This window comes from Crocodylus porosus, unplaced genomic scaffold (genome assembly GCF_001723895.1).
Source record: "Crocodylus porosus isolate Cpor-Errol unplaced genomic scaffold, CroPor_comp1, whole genome shotgun sequence".
In the NCBI taxonomy this organism is placed as follows: domain Eukaryota; kingdom Metazoa; phylum Chordata; order Crocodylia; family Crocodylidae; genus Crocodylus; species Crocodylus porosus.
The window spans coordinates 9,394,330-9,411,642 of record NW_017728918.1 but is presented as its reverse complement, the minus strand read 5'-3'; the positions used below and the strand labels follow the sequence as shown (position 1 = coordinate 9,411,642).

General features: G+C 56.3%; 1 protein-coding gene across 12 annotated transcripts in view; it reads right to left on the bottom strand.

Annotated features, from left to right (window-relative positions):
- The window catches only part of NCOA1 (nuclear receptor coactivator 1), a 200,161-nt gene that overhangs the window by 46,687 nt on the left and 136,161 nt on the right, over positions 1–17,313 (bottom strand). For all 12 annotated transcript variants that reach the window (XR_002101533.1, XM_019537220.1, XM_019537226.1 and 9 more), the window contains 5 exons: positions 9,865–10,042; positions 4,732–4,911; positions 3,181–3,276; positions 1,587–1,727; positions 287–434 (listed from right to left, as the gene is read on the bottom strand). Coding sequence is in view for 11 of the 12 variants with exons in the window: in XM_019537220.1 (XP_019392765.1) it covers positions 287–434; positions 1,587–1,727; positions 3,181–3,276; positions 4,732–4,911; positions 9,865–10,042 (743 nt within the window). In the remaining variant the exon portion in view is untranslated. The remainder of the gene's footprint in view (positions 1–286; positions 435–1,586; positions 1,728–3,180; positions 3,277–4,731; positions 4,912–9,864; positions 10,043–17,313) is intronic.

Sequence of the window (17,313 nt, the reverse complement as noted above, 5' to 3'; positions counted from 1 at the left end):
CACGGTGGCTTTGCAGTGCACAGCTGGAAGATGTTAGCACAGCTGGCCAGGAAGGGTCACCCCTGTCTGCTGGTGCAGAACCAGTGCTGGGACCGCACTCTTTCCCCCCTGCTACGGCTCCAGGCTTGCAGATCAACTCTGGGAGACCTCCAGTAGCTCACTGCCCTGTACGCTCAGGCTGCTCTTCCACAGTGGACTCCAGGCCTGGTTTCCTATGCCCTTCCCTTCCCCAGTGTTACTCCTCTGGCCTGCCCAACCAGCCCCTGCCCTAAGCCCTGGGCCTCACCTGTCGATGATGTGGATGCCCATGATGAAGGGCTGCATCTCAGGACTCTGGGGGTAGCAGAGCTTACACTTGGTGTGGGCGCTCAGCACCGTCCCGTCGCTCAGTGTAAACCTGTAGGATGGGCTGAAGGCCGTGCCACGGGTCATCACTGTGGGGAGAAAGCAGACAAGCCTCCTTAGCTGTTCAAAACAGACCCCCGGTCCCTCTGGGCATGGAGGGGAGATGGGGATGGAGGTAGGAGGGGCCCTGCGGCGTAGGGAGGCAGGGCACTGCCCCCAAGCCCTGGGTATAGCGACTAACCCCTGAGAATCCAGCTATTTGTGTGCAAACAGGGCAAGCCAGGGACAGTCCCCAGGCAGGCGGCAATGGTCCAGGTATCGCTCCCGTTGCCATCTCCCACTGTTCTGACCCCACACACCACAGCAGGCATCTGAAGGGGCAAGTCTGCTTCTGATGCTCTGTCAATGTGCAAGCCAGGGGCACACCGGTGGCCCTGGGCACTGGGACAGAAGGGGCCTGCCCGCCTTATCTATCAGCTTCAACTTGAGTCCGCTCAGTGCTGTCCTCGAGCATGCAGTCATAGGAATCGTTCGGTCCCCGACACGGCACGGACAGCCCGGCCCTGCAAAGCCAAGCAGTGGCTGGGAGCTGGCACAGGCACTACCCACTGCCCAGTGGCCGGCACTGCACTTGCTCAGACGTCAGCTGCCCCTGTGCTACACTGGGCCGCTGGGACTTTCTTTGTGCACGTGTCCCCCAACAGCACATGGAGCTTCCACCATGAGCGGCATGGTAGGGAGATGGGCATCCTAAAGCTCTCGGCCAAGTGCCTACAGGGAGCCCAGAGAGACAAAAAAGGCCTATCTGGGAAAGGGAAAAAGGGGGCAGAGGAAGCCGGCTCCTGGGGGTGGTGTGTACATGGGATCTGGAAGCAAAAGCACCTCTTTAGCTGCCTGTGCAAATTCACCTCACTGCTCTATTTCCTGAAGGAGGGAACAAACCTGGCCTGAGACTTGTGAGCTTTAGGCCAGCGCTACCCCTGGCCAAGTATCTGCTGTGGGGCTGGGCTGGGAGCGCGAGCTGAGCAAAAGGCGTGAGATCCCTGGCCAGCCTCTCGTACCAGAGGGGCCTTGCCAGTGTTACTGAGCCAGTGCTGCTGCTTCCTTTGGCACTTTGCAACTGATTGCAGCACTCGCTTCTCCCAGAACATGCTTCTGCTGCCAGGGGGTCACGTGGTGGCTTCTGTCCGTGGCCACACTGGCTCGGGCCGCCAGGCAGAGCGATGGGGAGGCCCCCTTACCTTCTTGGAATAGCTGCTTGGCATATGACGGCTCTCTGCCCTGAGGCTGGAAGAATGCGTAGATGCACTTCCGCACCAGGTCCTCCCAGCCAGTCCTGCCTGCCGCTCGCAGGGAGCTGGTGTCGATGGAGATGATTTTACCTGGGTGGAGAGAGAGAAGGCAGGCTGTTGGCACATGGATGGGCCATGCACAAGCCATGTCCACGGCACAGGTGGGAACGCAGGCCCGGATACCCCGAGCTAATGCGCTTCGCGGTGAGGGAGAATTGCAAAGCAAGCAGCAGACATGCTCCTAGATGCACTTAACAGAGCTGAGCTGTCCTGGCTTTGCGGGAGTTACACGCAAGTACATCTAGGTGCAAATCAGGCCTCCGAGGATCACTGGCAGAGACAACTGTGTGCTACCCTCATCAGTGAGGCCTCTGCCTCAGCACTGCAGCATCCATGTGCACTCAACTCCCCGACAGCCCGGCAAGGAAGGAGACTTCCAGAGATGCCCTTGGACTGATCAGGGAAGTGAAGCACCTGCCTAGAGGGCTCTGGGCAAAAGAAGAGCAGTGAGGCACCTCCTCATCATGCACCCTTGGGGTCTGCGAATAACAAGGGGACACAGGAGCCAGGGAATGAAGGGGGGTGGAGAGCTTCAGGGAGCAGACTAGAGTCTGCATCCAGGCCCAAAAGCCTTGGCATTTAGTCCCTAATGCCTGCTGGGCTTGTTCCCTTCACGTGAAAGCCTGTCAGCCCCTGGGCCCAAGGCTAGATCTCTGCTGAGCTGAGCTTCCCTAGTTTCCCACAAGCCCAGACAGCAGAGAGGAGGAGCCAGCCAGCAGACCCAAGCCTGCCAGCTCTCCCTGAAAGCAGTAAGCAGCCTTGATCCCTTTGAAGCTCACTGGGGTGGAGCATGCTCTGCACCCAAGGAGCAGGCCCATTGCATTGCAGCAGCCAAGCTGCACAACAAAGCAAGCAGGACACGACTGTGTGGCCCCTGGGGATATGCTCCAGCACACCCGGCAGCATAAGCCCTCCCGCTGACAGGCATCGCTGCTATCTGGGCAAATGCAGCTTGAGCCACGGTGATGCCAATCCTAGCGGGTAACGACCCATGTTGACTATAGCGTGGGGGTGCACGTGGCTGGTGGCTGAAAACAGGACGTATCCAAGAGTAAAGGTAGGCTCAGAAGCTAGGACCCTCCAGCTGATGTTTCAGGCTCCCATTGTGTTCTCCTCCGCTAAGGACACCCATCACAAAGCAGGCATTTCTCACCTGCTCCTCAGTCTTTTCAGAATCTCTCTACCCCCTCCAGCACCTTGGCAATGTGGTAATATCTACTGCCATTAAAAAAGCAGGGCCCAAACACAGCTGGACAGCTTCACGCCAGCTCTCTCTATAGCCTGCTTAAATTAAGCATCCTATGGCACTATCTGCCTGGCTGGCTGGAGTCCTGCAAGCATGCTATGTCCAGCCAGACTCCAACATACCAGAGTCCAGCTGAACTGATGCTGCGCGCCCAGGCGCATTCAGACTGCAAAGGCGGCTCCCCAGCTAGGACGCTGCCCAGCACGCAACAAGCCCTGGCCTCCCTCCGAACGGTACCTGTAGTATCTTGCTTGGTCACGAACGACTCTGTACTGGTGACAGCTGCAGGTCGAGGTAATCTCCGCGCGATGCATATCAGACACGACTGGAAATCTGCCAGGGTGGATGAGAGAGAGGGGAGAGGGACAGGAGATCTTGAGGTTAGAGCTGCCACTCACTGAGCAGTGTTTTCAATGAACGCAGCCCTGCCGTGCTCGCCTGCCACGTCCCGCCCTGCGAGTGTTTACGTTGGGCAATCATCAAGCCCTTCGCAGCTGCGAAGCTCTCTCCGAAGTTTGCTGGAGAAGGGAGGCTTCCAGCACTGGGGGGAATTAATTGTACGGCCTTTCAGCTCTGGCAGTGCCGTGCAATAAAAGTCAGCGCCCAGCGCCAACAACTGTCGGCTCCAGGCAAAGTCTCTGGTCATAAAATACTGTAATTTATTCCTTCCAGTCGTGATCCCCTGTGTAAGCCGCAGTGGATTAATTCAGCTAATGCACTGGAAAATAATGGCTGGGCCATGGAAATGAGGGCAGGGCTTGTGTGGGAAGGCGCCTTTGTTCCAGTGTTCAGAGAACTGGGGTGGGGGAGCCCACAAGGGGCCTGATCCTGAGACTGAGCTGCACAGGCTGACCCTTGTGCCTATGAGGGGGGCCTGGAGACGTCTGTCTATAGAGCACAGACCAGGCCCTAGGGCCCCTGGCAATGAGGCACTGCAGCAGGTGACTAAATACCCCCGGCAGCACCAGGGAGGGAAGTGGTAGTGACAGAAGAGGCCAAGTGGGGCATCGAGGACCAGGGTGACTGGCTAGCACAATCTAGTTCAGTTCCTCCAAGAGCAGCTCTCCCCAGCTCAAAGGGGGAGCACTGTGAGGCGGACCTCGCTGGGAGGGACCTTTCCAGGTAACCAGAAAATGCTTTCCTTTCCTGGGCTTCCACCTCTGGTTGCCCTTCGTGCCTTCTGGCTGCATGGGAGAGCAAACTGGCCCCTCTCTGCTTCCAAAGGGTGAGAAAGGCCTGGCTGGCTAGGAAGCCCTGAGCCAGACAAGGCCCACAGGTCCTGTCTAGCAGCTGAGCATTGTGTGGAGCCCATCTCCCCAGGTCAGGGAGCTGGCAGGCTCCCCTCCATAGTGCCCTGCTTCACACAGCCCTCCTGTCTACGCGGGTGCTCCTGTGGCTGCAAAGCGCACTCCCAGGAAAGGTTAATCTGGCCCTTGCTGGACAGGTGAATTACCCACTCTGCCACTCAGCACCACGGCTGAGATGGGCTCAAAGGATCCATGGAAGCTGAAATCAGAATGAAAAACACAGGGAGGAGAGACCCGGGGGCAACCCCCACCACTCTCCCTCTCCCCCCATCTGCATCTCGGGGGCGGCAACAGGCCTGACAGCTCCTCTGGCGGAAGGAGCCTGCCTGGCTGTCGCGGGCCCGATGCTGTACCTGCGCAGTGCCCAGTGCTGCAGGGAGCTGCACTCAAGCTCCTTGCTCTTGCTTGCAGAGGGCAGGTAGCCTCCTCCTCCCACACTAGCCCCGGCCCCTCCCCCCACGAGCCTCGGCACCTGCCCTACCTTCTCCTTCCTCTTTGATGGATTTGGGCTGGGACACCGTGAAGCACTGCATCACCTCGTAGCGCTGGCGGGCCTCCTGGTTCTCGGCGCCCGGCTCGTCGGGGGGCCGGATCAGCATCCTGCAGCTGAAGGTGTGGCTGTTGCGCCGGGTCGCCTCTTGAGGCCAAGGAACACCGTTCACTGCAGGGACGGGAGAGGAGAGGGCGAATGAGATGGGTGTGATCTGCATCAGCCTCTCCAGCCAGCCGAGAGCACTCACTGCTTGCAGAATGGAGGGCAGGGGGAACAGAGACCCAGGCTGGGGGGGATGAGTGATCCAACGTTACCTGGCAAGGTACGTGAGAGCCAGAAGCAGGACACGGGCTTCCTGGGCAATGCCCGACCCAGAGGTCACGGGGTGGATAACACTGAGATACACCCAACACGTAGCAGCCTCTTAGCTTGAGACCCGGGCACAAAGATGCATGCAGAAGTGAAATTACTTACTGAGGGCCATGCGGTGAGTCAGGGCAGAGCTCGTGACTCCCCACACCCAGCGAATCAGCCTGACTTGAGCCCTCTGGCCAGTCCCTGCAGCCAGTGTGCTCCGTGACACTGCCAGCATTTGCATGGCCAGCCTGGGACCCCAGCACTTGCACCTCCAGACACAGCACCTCGGCCACTGCACAGAGGCCCGGGGTGCCCAGGCCTCCTTTCTGAAGAGGAGTCTAGAGGCACACAGCTCGACTCCCACAGGGGAGCCACTGCTCTCGGTTGCTCATCAGGCAGCTGAGACCTGTGCGACTGGAGACCCGTGCACGGGCAGCCCTTCCAGCAGGAGATGCCACAGTGACGCCCCACTGTGAATGAGGACTGTCGAAACACAGACCCTGGAGCTAGGCTGAGGCTGAGGCCTGGCCTCTGGGGATGCTCCGAGCTGCTGGCACAAGGAACAAGAGCACTGCAGAGAACGACCGGTCACACCCGTGGCTTTGTGACAAAACTCCTTGCCAGCCCCGCACCACATTTGCTCTTCCAAGAATGAAGAAAGGGGGTGCCTCAGGCACCGTGGGGAAGCGGCAAGGCAAAGAGTAGGCCTCTTCCCCGGCAGGGAGCTGCGGCCCCGGTGCAGCCAGCCCTCCCTGGCACAGCGACAATGCTATAGAGATAAGTGAGCGACTGAAACCCTCGCACCCCCCCGAGGCTCAGGCATCTTACCAGGCTGCACATAAGCAATCCCTGTTCACCTGGGATCCAGGATGCCTCCTCCCTCTTCCCCAGATGGGGCCCAAATGGTGGAGCAGTCTCCTGGCTACAGCACTTGCCCAGGAAGCAAGAGACCTGGGGTCTCTAGACCCTCCTCAGCCAGAGGGGACTCAAATCCGCACCTCCTGCCCGGCAGGAAGAAGCCCAAACCACTAGGTCTAGGGAGCAGTCTGAGTGAGGATGCCCTTCAGCCCCCATGCTGCAGCTGGGCCAGGGGGCAGCCGAGAACGCACGATTCACGGGGCCGCACACAGAGCAAGACGGGGTCTGGGAACGCATGGGCTCCCAGGGCTGTTCAGGCATTTGACACTAGACCAGGAGTGGGCAATTATTTGGTGGGGCTGCTCCCAGCACGGCTGCAGTCAGGCTCGCATTGTCGCCGGGAGAGCGGGGTTTAGATGGCAAGGGATCAGGATTGCAATGCTGCCGAGACTGGAGCCGCCACATGCCCAGTCCATGCCCAGAAGCCGAAAAGGAGGCACTGGGGAAGCTTCTCAGGCTCGAGTGGAGTCTTCTAATGAAAGGAGGAACCCAAGGGGCTGGACTGCTCTTTGCACCACAGGGGCCTAAATCACCCCCAAGGTCCATTTAGGTGCCTACAGGCCCACTCAGGATCTGGCCCTTCACATAGGCTGCACCTTCAGATGCTAGACATCATCAGGCCATTTTAGAGACAGGGAGACAAGCAAGGGGGAGAGACGGGGTGTCACAGATTTGCTGATTCCCTCCCAGCACAGTGCGCACGCTGCCCGAACGGGGTTTTGGTGGTCTGGGGCCACGGGCCAGCTCTTGGCATGGGCAGGGCCGTCATCCTTACTTCTCTCCACAACACTGGTGTTGCTGGGGGAAACTAAAGCCACTCTCCTTGCTCTCGCAGAACCGCGAGGCCTCCCTCCGGCACTCACCAGAAAGCAACCGCTGCCTACGCTCTTTCCAGCATGATAAAGCCCTTGCTGCAGAGCCGTGTGGTGGCAGATCATGTAGCAAGGAGAAAGTTTCCAGTGTGTTTTTTTGGAAGTGGTCTAACCACAGCGGCACATTCCAGCTTCCCTGATCGCGCAGTCACAGCCATGTCAACGTTTCTATTACCAACCGCTATTTTCGGAGAATTATAACTCAGCTGTACAGATTCCCCGTAGTTGGAGACCTGGCATTTAAGCCACTAGCTGAGGAGCCCTTGAAAGAAGACCAGCACAACATGCCTGACATAGCCTCGTCTAGCTGCTTGGGATGCTCAGAAGTCTGGATTTCAAGACACTGTTTGCGTGCTGGGAATTCAGGCCTGGCTTTAAATACTTTGAGTCTCGACTGGGAAAGTTTTAAGTCTTGTGCATGCACGTGAGGAAGTTCAGACCCTAGATTTTATTAAACCAGTGCGAAGACTCTACTTGGGTGGCTTTGAATGGACGGACCCCCGGCTCTAATGCAATTTGGGTTAAGCCGATTCCTTCCGAATGAGTCTAGCCCTCCAGGAGGCAGGTTTAAGCTATAGTAAGAGAGTGTGCAACACAGCAGCTCGCGCCAGTCTGAACAGCTCTGGTGAAAGTGGTGCAGCCGTGGGAGTAGAGAGATCTGTCAGCTCTGCGCCTGCTTCCCCGCTGCAGACAGCCTGAGTCAGCAGCTCTGGAGGAAGCGCATGCAAGGCCTGGCCGTGCCCTGCTCGGTTTGTGGGGCTACCAGCACTCTGCACGGCGTGTCTGTGCGGTGGCTGGGACAGAGTCCAGGGGAGCCCTGGTGCGACACCCCCTTCACCTGCCATTGCAGAAAGCCCCCAGGAAGCAAGCACCCTCCTGCTTGGAGAGGGACCCGTAACCTGTCCTCACCAGGCTAAGAGAAAATACAACGAGGAGGCAGGAGAAGAGCTAATGACCCCTTAGCTGCTCCCCCACCCACCCATCCACTCACCTCCGGCTTTGCTTTACAACTTGCTTGGCACAATGGGGAATTCAGGCTGGAAAACAGCAGTCCTGGGTCTGAATAGGCACCTAAGCTTTCTAGCAGCCATTACACTGACAAGTGGATTTGTGTTATACCTGGAAAGATTAGCACCCACACTTGGGAAGGTGAGCAAGGCTGGCAGCCCACAGAGCTGACCTTCCTCCAACAACACCCTGGTCTGAAGGCAGCTGGCTGCGACCCAGCCGTACCAAACCAGCAAGCACTGTGCTCTTTGCTGCCTGGGGCCTGAAACTTCTGAGCCTGCCCCAACCTCGACAGACAGGGCACATATTTGGCATGCCAGCCTTACCAATGCCCCTGTAAGGTCAAACGCCCCAGGTGTGTCACCCACAGACGTCCTCGCCAGGAGCAGCGTGATGGTGCTGTGGAGTAAGCACCTTATTTTAAAAATGAGCTTAAGGGCCGACGAGGTGCCGTGTGCTGCAGCGGAGAGCGGGCGGAAGAGAGGATTAAGCAGGATGCCTTACGCTGGCTTGCAAAAAGCAACGTCCCTCCGGCCGTTCTTCCTCCCGACTCCCTCCCGTCTCTGCCCTCTAGCGCTCCCGGCACATACTGCTCCGCTCCACGCTGGCTGGGCACAGCGGATGTAACGCACGTCCGTCCCTGCCTGCCTCTGCTGATCCCCAGTCCATGGGAAGCCAAGGGAAAGAGCTCTAGCAGCCCTTTTTAAAGGTGAAGATCAGTTAACCATTAATAGGAAGGGTGTATTCTTGTTGTGCAAAGGTTGGTCAGGCTGCGGGGGTCGAGGCGGAGCTATACAACTTTGCTACCCCAGCACCGGGGTTACCTGTGCGGTCGCTGGGTTTGGGCACGTGTCTCATTGTAATGAAGTGCCGGCCGCGGTGGGGTTAACTTCACTGCACTAACAGCAGCATTTCAGATAGTGCTGTTCTTCAGACGCCAACACATAAATACTGTAAGCATCTGACAGGTGGTGATTACAGCACTCTGCAAGTCTATAATGTCCTCCATACAAGAGCCCCAAAGCACTCCATGTACATTAATGCATCTAGTTCCACAAGCCCTTGAGAGACGGGCAAAGCTGTTACACGCATGGGAAAACAGAGGCCCTGGCTTCAGACGACTGGTCTCATACAGACCCCCTCCCTGGCCCTCAAACTGCTCCTAGTTCGCACCTTCTCATCTTAGTCGTGGAATATGGAGATTTGCCTCCAGGAAAGTGTCTGAACACATGGCTGACTTCATGCATGTGCTTAAGGCTCGCTGAAGTCCATGCAACTTAAGCACATGCTTAAAGGCTGACCATGACACAAGGGTTTCCGACCTGGGGGGACCTGGCTTCTCCATGTGGCTAAATCAGGGTCAGTGAGGGTGCCTAGGTGGAAAGCCTTGGGTGGTACTGATAAGGAAAGGGTTAAACACTGCTACGTGGAGATCAGAAGAGCTGTGGCTGCCACAAAGTCCCAGCATGCAATGCCCCATCAACACCCAGTTCAGTGGCAGGGGAGGCTAAATGGCCCAGCATGCAATGCTCCAACTCAGCCCGTGCAGCAAGCCTCTTCAGATCCAAAGAGAACAGTGCATGCTGGGAATGGACAGCTCTGAAACCTGCCCCCTCCCCACCAGAGTGGTGCATGCTGGGAAGGGATGTCCCTAAAGTCGGCCCCTTGTCTACCGAAGAAGGAGGGCGTTTGCAACCTCTCCCACGTCTGTGCAGCGCCCTAGCTCCCAGTACCCTGCGGGAGGCTCTGGCTCTCGACTGTCCAGGACACGGTCCCCAGGTAGGGACTGCTGCTGAAAGGGGCCTGGCCCCCTCCGCCGGCCACGCTGGACGTGCCCCCAAAGACCAGATCAATAACCATTCTACGCCGCCGGGTCTGCTGCCGCTCCAAGGAGACGCGGAGCAAAACCGGAACCAAACCACGTTGTCTGAACTGGGGGAAACCAACCCTGAGACTGGCTTCTTACCGAGAGACTTGGGCAGCAGGTTCTTGACGAACTCGGCGTGATCCCCCACGTGCAGGATGCTGTAGACGCTGGTGTTCATGAGCTCCTCCTGGTTGTAGCCCAGGTAGCCGGTCACGTTCTCGGACACGAACACGATCCTCCCTTCCCGGTTCACGACAAAGAAGAAGCCATCCAGCGCCTGCAATGCCCAGAGGAGAGAGGCTGTCAGGGCGAGGGCAGGGAGTCTTATGCCACCAACTTAACTCAATGACCTAGGGCAGTCCCTTTGGCCCTCCCCACCCATCTCCCCTCCTTTTCTTTTCTCTTTAGGATGAAACGGGTCAGGACTGCTTCTCACAGCACAATGGGGCTCTGGTCTCTCCAGGGTCACCAGTCTCCACTGTAACACAGGGGCCAGGTGACCTCAAGCAGTCCGGCACAATTAATATTGGTCTTTCCTACACTGTCTTGCTCTGTCCTGTGATTACTACCCCCTACCTAGTCCCCTCTATGGGTTGTTTTTCATCCTTTTTCTTAGGTGCACGAAAGACTCCTCGTTATCTATGGGTGGTGTCTGATGCATAATTAATCGGGCAAGCTGACCTGAGAGAGGAGATTATCTAAAGCACAGTCAGCTGGATCTCCTTGATGGCAATAAAGCAATAACCACGCTGACGATGTGTGTTATGATTAGCCAAGGGGCTCTAATGGTAATGAAGGATTTCATAACCTCCGCGGAGCTTTTGTTGAGGATCAAATAACAGTGCATTTGCTTAAGCATGTACTCTGGGCCTGGGAGCTACATTAAATAGGTCTCTATAATCTGGTGCCGGGTAGCCAGCAGCCAACAAGCCCTCTGAAGAGTCAGAACAGGCTGCAGGGCCCTGACGCTCGATTTGCTGAATCGGGGCCCAGGAACAAAAGATATTCTGCATCTACCTAGGAACATAAGAAGTGCCATACTGGGTCAGACCGGTGGTCCGTCTAGCCCAGTACCCCATCTCGGACTGGCAGAAGTGGGTGCTATACAGGGAGAGCACTGAACTGGATAAACTAGAGTCAGCTATTCTCTATTTAACACCCACCCTGGCGTCCACCTTTCCTGGTTTAAAGGCGAATCATCTCCCACCCTTCTGTCCAACAGCCATTAACAGAGCTAGCATCCATGAATCTGTCCAAGTCCTTGTCCGAACCCAGGTAAGCTCTGTGCCTCCACCACCTCCTGTGGCAGTGAATTCCACACGTTAACTACGGGGTGGGTAAAAAAAGTACTTTGCCTTGCTAGTTTGAAACCTGTGTCCTGCTCACTGCAGTGGGTACCCACTAGATCTAGTATTCTGGGACTTGGTGAACAGCAGTTCCCTGTTCGCTTGGTCCACACCCTTCACCACGTTACAGACCTTGATCATATCCCCCCTCATCCTTTTCTTTTCCGCACTGAAGATTCCCAGCCTCTAAAGCCTCTCCTATGGCAACTGCTCCAGGCGCCTGCTATTCTGGTTGCCTGTCCCTGTACCTTTCGTCGTTCCACTGCTTCCTTTTCGAGATGCAGACACTAGCATGGCACACAGTGTTCAGGCTGTGGGCACACCATGGATTTGTACAGGGGCACGATGACATCCTCTGCAGGGTAACGCATGTTTCCACATACCAGGCACGCAGCTCGGCGCCAGACCAAACCCCACAATCGCCCGAACCAGGTCTGCAAACACGGTTTGTTCTTGCAAAATGCAACCGGCAGGAGCATGATCGCTGGTTTTACTGGGAGCAGCATCACTGCCCCATTTACCCTTATGCTCCAGTGGGGAAACACTGTGGGGTAGCAGAGAGGCCAGCTGCTGTTTTACAGGATGGTCCCTGGATGTTTCAAGCCAGCAGGGCTGGACGTTCACCTCCCCAAAGCCTAATTTCACCCCCACCTTTAGTCATGACCACCATGTGCCCCAATGGAGGCCCCGACCCTGCACACGCACGGCGTGGGGAGACCCCCTTAAAGGCAGGCAGAGCTCTGACCCCTCGGGCTTGCCCGCAGGCCCCTTGCGTGGATCAGACTGCAGGATCAGGGCCCCACGCTGCCAGGCCAACAAGTGCCGGCGCCTGCGGTTTTGTTACCCACTCGCTCCCGGCGTCGCCCCTCCGACCCCGCTCAGGATAACGTTGTTTGCCGTCTAATGCCGGAGTAAGTCACTTTGCCACAGAGTCCGGCTTCTTTATTGAACGCGCTCTCTGGAAACCGGGTTTGCCATACAGCACCGTTCGACGCTGGAAACAGGAAGCAATTTTTTTCAAAGAAATCTTTTGACAAAATTGCCTTGGCAGATCAGCGGCAATTTTCCTTATTCGCAGCTGTTGCCTGTTGCCAAGCAACCGGTATTTGCACTTCGTGCTCCCGCAGCAGAGCCCGTCTCCTGCAGAAGAGTCAAATGGGTTTGTCTGCCGGCCCCCCATTAAAACTTTGCTCTCCGACTTTCCTCTGATTTCCCGCACATCCTGCTCTTTCCTCCCTCCCGCCATCACGGGAACGCAGCTTGATCCGGCACGCTGAAGTATCAAGTCGAGGGAGATCGGCACAGACAAAGCAGACGGAAAATAAGATGGGCCAAGGAAACCAAATGAATCAGCGCCGAACAAATGGTCTAAGCTGGGGTGTAAATCAATCACGGCTCCATTAACACAGGCAGGCTGATGTCTCATCAGCACGCAGCCGGGACTGGATAATCCATTCCCGGACACTGGACGAGAAGCCCGTGCCTCTCGCATTGGCAGCCTTGCTGGAAGCCAATGTGCATTCACTGCTTTTTAAAGGGAAGGGAAGGATGCAGGCAGCCTGGGATCCCGGCCCGGGGCGGGGGAAAGCGCAGGGCCAAGTCTGCACGTCGTCCTCTCCAGGGTTTGCAGAGGGAAGAGGCTCCTGAGCTACGTGCAAGCGGGGTCCCGGGACCCACTCCTGTCCCAGTATCAAGAAACTTTCTGCAACAAGGTTTGCCAATGCTCAGCTTATCAGCGGTGCTGATGATGGAAGTCCTGGCCCACGCAACAGATGGCTACGGCCAGCAGGAAGAGAATAGATCCCATGTCTTTGCCCGTCCTGCCCCATGTGACGAGCACGGGCTCCCGGGGTGACAGAAAGGGTAAATATAATGCACACGGAAAGGGAGACGGGTCGGGAAGAGATGGCCTGCAGATTACAACCCCCGGTCCAAAGACTGGCAAGTGGCCTCCATCACGTTGGTGCCCCGGCGTGAAGATCCCCGGGGATTTGGGCCACCTCGGCAGCAGCTCTGCCTCAGTCCAACTGTTGCCTTTGCGTTGCAGCCCTGGTGTCGGCAGGCTCGGAAACCATGCCTCAGCTGCATCGCCAATTGGGAGCAGAGAGATGGTCATTATTAATAATATTGGAATCACTGCGTGGAGAGCGCGGTCTTTGCACTGCGCACGTGTTTGCTAATTTGTCGCTGCGGCCCCTGCTCCGGCCGGCAAGTCGTCTCTCCCCGCGGCAGGGCAGGGGCCGGTGCAGCCGGGCACGCGACTCTGGAGTGCTGATACCTCCTTCCTCTCTGGCTCCAGACTTCGTTTTGCCCCGTTTCCTTGTGCAGAAAAGGGGCGTAACGCTCTCCTGCCCCTCGGGTGGGCTGTGGGGGTTTGTTCTGGTCTGCAGAGATGCGTGGAAATCAAGGACCCAGTACCGGCTCACCTGAGTCCAAGCTGAGCTGGGGTGGAGGGGAAGGGTCTCCCCATGAGCACCAGTGCCCTACGGCGGGTGGAAAAAAGCCGGATACACCTGGAAGGAGAAGTTTGGGGAGTTTCCTCTGCTCTGACCCTATAACAGACAGTGCTCCCCACCCCCTTACACAGACATAAGCCTCATCCCTCTGGACTGCTGGCGACACCAGCACCCTCCCCACATCTGGGGGACAGCCCCAAAAGGGGGTGGCCAAAGAGCTGGATATTCAAGAAGAACATCAAGCTCTGGGAGCTCCCTGAGGATGAAAGGTTTGATCCCACCAGATCTCATGGAGCCAGGCGTCCAGGACCAAGGCTACTGCACTCCAGCACAGGTGTACAGGACAGGTACAACACATGGGCATGTGCAAGGTTACCCGTGAGGCAGCCTGTCCCTGTCCCTGTCCCCGCCGGCTGGGAGACCTCTGGACGCCTGCTCCCCGACTCGCCAGCACACGGCAGGGCAGCGTGCGAGTGGAGATCGGGCGCGTCAAAGAGAACGAGTCTCCTTGTGCTAACGAGGGGTGCGGCTCCCCTTGCAGGAACGGCAGGAATGCCAAGCTGAGAGGAGGGCGACGCACCTGCCCATGGTCAGGGGAAGCTAAGCCAGGGCAGCTTAAACCCTCAGAGATGTAGGACTGAGTTACTGCAGCTCAGCTAACACTGAGCACAGGCTAGGAGTGGATGCATGGATGAAACCCCCCGGTGCCTCTTAACTCACCGCAAATGGCTTCGTTTTCTGCACCCCGAGGCCGCAACTGTCCCCAGGAAGGAGCAACCAGGCACTTTAAGTAATGCAGCAAACACAACTCCCCTGCTTTCCTCGTCCCGCCCTTTGCGCCTGAGCGGTGCAGAAGCCAGCTCCGAGCAAGCACTGACGGCACCCCTGGTTACAAGACAAGTACAGATACAACTGGACGTCGGCTATCAAAACCAGAGCTAAATACACAATCTGACTTAGGTGTATGGTGCGTTTCAAACAACAGCACATCGTCTCCGTGCAAGCAACGCGAACTGGCGAGGGTCAATGTAACCGTCATGCGCGTGGTGCTGGGGCCCTGGTGTCAGGAGGTGCCTTTGTACCGGAGAGCAGTTTCCCCACGTGTTTGACATACTGGCAGCAAGGAGTCTCAAATGACAAAACGATCTTTCCACCTGCGCATGTATAATTATTACCAATATTTTTAACACGCGGCGTCTGGCGGATTCTTTTCAGCGCGGAGCTGCCAGTGCCGCAGCACAGCTCAGCGTCTCTTCCTTGCAGAAGTGACCCGCTCGTGCCTGCTGCTGGGCACAGAACAGTAACCTCGGTCATGGAGAAGTCGATCTACTTCAGCTTTCCCTGCCTTGTAATGACCCCAGTTTTCAGCCCGGTCTGGAATAGGTTCACCATTTCATCTCATCAGATCTGTCTTGTCTTCGGCGTCCTGTAGCCGTTCATGCTGTAATGCGCATGCCACTTCTGCTTTTTTTTGCTCCCTTTAGACAGAAGACTTCCTTTGCTAAGCTGCCAACTTCCAATTAATTCTGGCCACATGTTTCAGGCATATGTCTTCTCTTCCCTTCACAAATCAGATCCTTCCTTACAGTTCAAATTTGTTCTCACCTAGCCATCAGCTTCGCCTGTAGGGAACCTTTGACTGTGCCTCAGCAGCTCCTCCACGGCATTTGGCTTTGGCTGTAAAGGCGCTCTCATCATCCGGGATCCTCCTGCCGGGAAGCAGACATGGGCACTCAGGGTTCAACACTGTCAGCACTTCCCAACGGCCAATGTGTCTTTCTGGTGCCAAGAAATCAGCTTGCTCCCAGTGCTGGTCTCACAGCAGATCACGCTCCCCCAGTCCTTGCAGATCTTCACATTACATGGACCGACAGCACAGCCCCACTTGCTTTTGTGCTGTTACCTTCTAATGGACCACTTCAGCTCCCAGCTCTGCCCTTGGCATTCAGACTTCCTGCAATTCATTTGCCTTCCTCATCGGCTAGCTAACTGGAAGAAGGCTATGACCGTGTGGCGAGGAGTCACGGGAGCTGAAGAAGGTATCAAGGCTTTCACGCTCCAACCCATTTCCAAGGCGCTCTATCCACCCGCTGTCTCAGGCAATGCAGCTGGAGGTTAAGTTTTCTCCCAAAGCAGATCCCTCTCCTAGCTTAGAATAAGTGGAAAGCCTGGAATTACAACGCGGGACTGAGGGGAGAGGGCCTATAAGCAACATACAGGAATGTACACTGGACAAATGCTTCCCCAAAGAGGGGGGAGAGGTGTGTCAGGGATTTGCATGGAAGCCTGCAGCCCAAAATCCGTGAAATGGCCACCTGGTGCTACTAGTGCTGTGACTTGACATCAGGGCTCAAAAGTGGGCTGTTAAAGGCCAAGCATAGCAGCAAACCTAGGCTGTCAGCACCACCACTGCACACAGCAAAGCACCTCACCCCCTCCTAGCCCCTCCAAGCATAGGGAAGCTCTGACGTGTTCAGAAACAGCAGGGTATTCCCAGGGCACCCCTGTTTCAGCAAACACTGCTCAGACTACAGGGGCCCTGTCAACATTTACACTGTACAACAAGAGAGGAAATCTCTGATGCCTCCTTTACACACACAGGAGAGGACCAGACAGCAGCCAGCTCTCTACCCCTCCGTCCCACTTGGTTGTTCAGGGTAGACTGGATCTGGATAATGTAGCTGTGTTGACAATTATCAAGGTAGGTGATAGATTCGCCTTCACTGCAACTCTTCGGTCAAAACTGCTGCAATTCATCCACACGCCACTCATCAGGCTTCAGGCAGGAGTCACCAGGTCAGTTTTATGGCTTGCATGATGCTGGAGGTCAGACTAGTTGATCAGGATTTTCCCTTTTGCCCACAGACCTGGGAAATCCTTAACTTTTGCGGATCCTTTATACAACAGTGTGCTCCAGGGACACCACGCCTCTGACAGCCCACAGCCCAGGGAGGAAGCTCTCAAGAGCCCCAAGCCCAGACTGCAGTTTGCAAACCAGTTGAGCATTTGAAGATCAAGGGCTTTTCCCCCAACCCTGACTGTCTAATATCGAGCTCTCTGTAATGCAGAACAGGTGCCACATTTGCCCCCCAGGTGCCACGTTTGCCCACTCAGTAATGCCTGTAGCTACCCAATTTTCATTCTGGGTCCCTTCCTAGTATAAGTGAGCACCTGAGCTACATGAAACCTGAGTTTCCAGTTTATACTGCAGTTCCTCACCACATTCCAGCTGCCAACACTATAAAACCTCAGCCTGAAGACCAATTCTCTAAGCCTGGCAGATTATTCGGTAACCCTTGGAGGAAACTGGGTGTTGGATTTCATCAGCATCTAGAGTCTCCATGACACCTCCACGCTGATAGTAAGCAGCTATTCATAATGGCTTTGATACATGCAAAACACCTGCTCACATGCTTAAGTCCCACTGAAATTAGAGTGAGCGAAGCATATGCTGAAGTGCTTTGCTGAGTAGGGATGGACTCCCAGGCCTAAATGATTTCATAGTTTCTACGGTCGGAAGGGACCCACCCTTGTAACATGTCTAGGTCTGATTGTAGCCTGTTGCATCCTTCCAGTGTGCCCACGTCCCCCCACATCTTAGTGTCATCAGCAAATTTGAACAGTGCGGGCCCGAGGACCGAGCCCTGGGGGACCCCACTGCCCACGTCCTTCCAGGTTGAGAAGGACCCATCCACTACCACCCTCAGCTGGCGACCCATCTGACTGTGTGGGTGTCTACACCACAG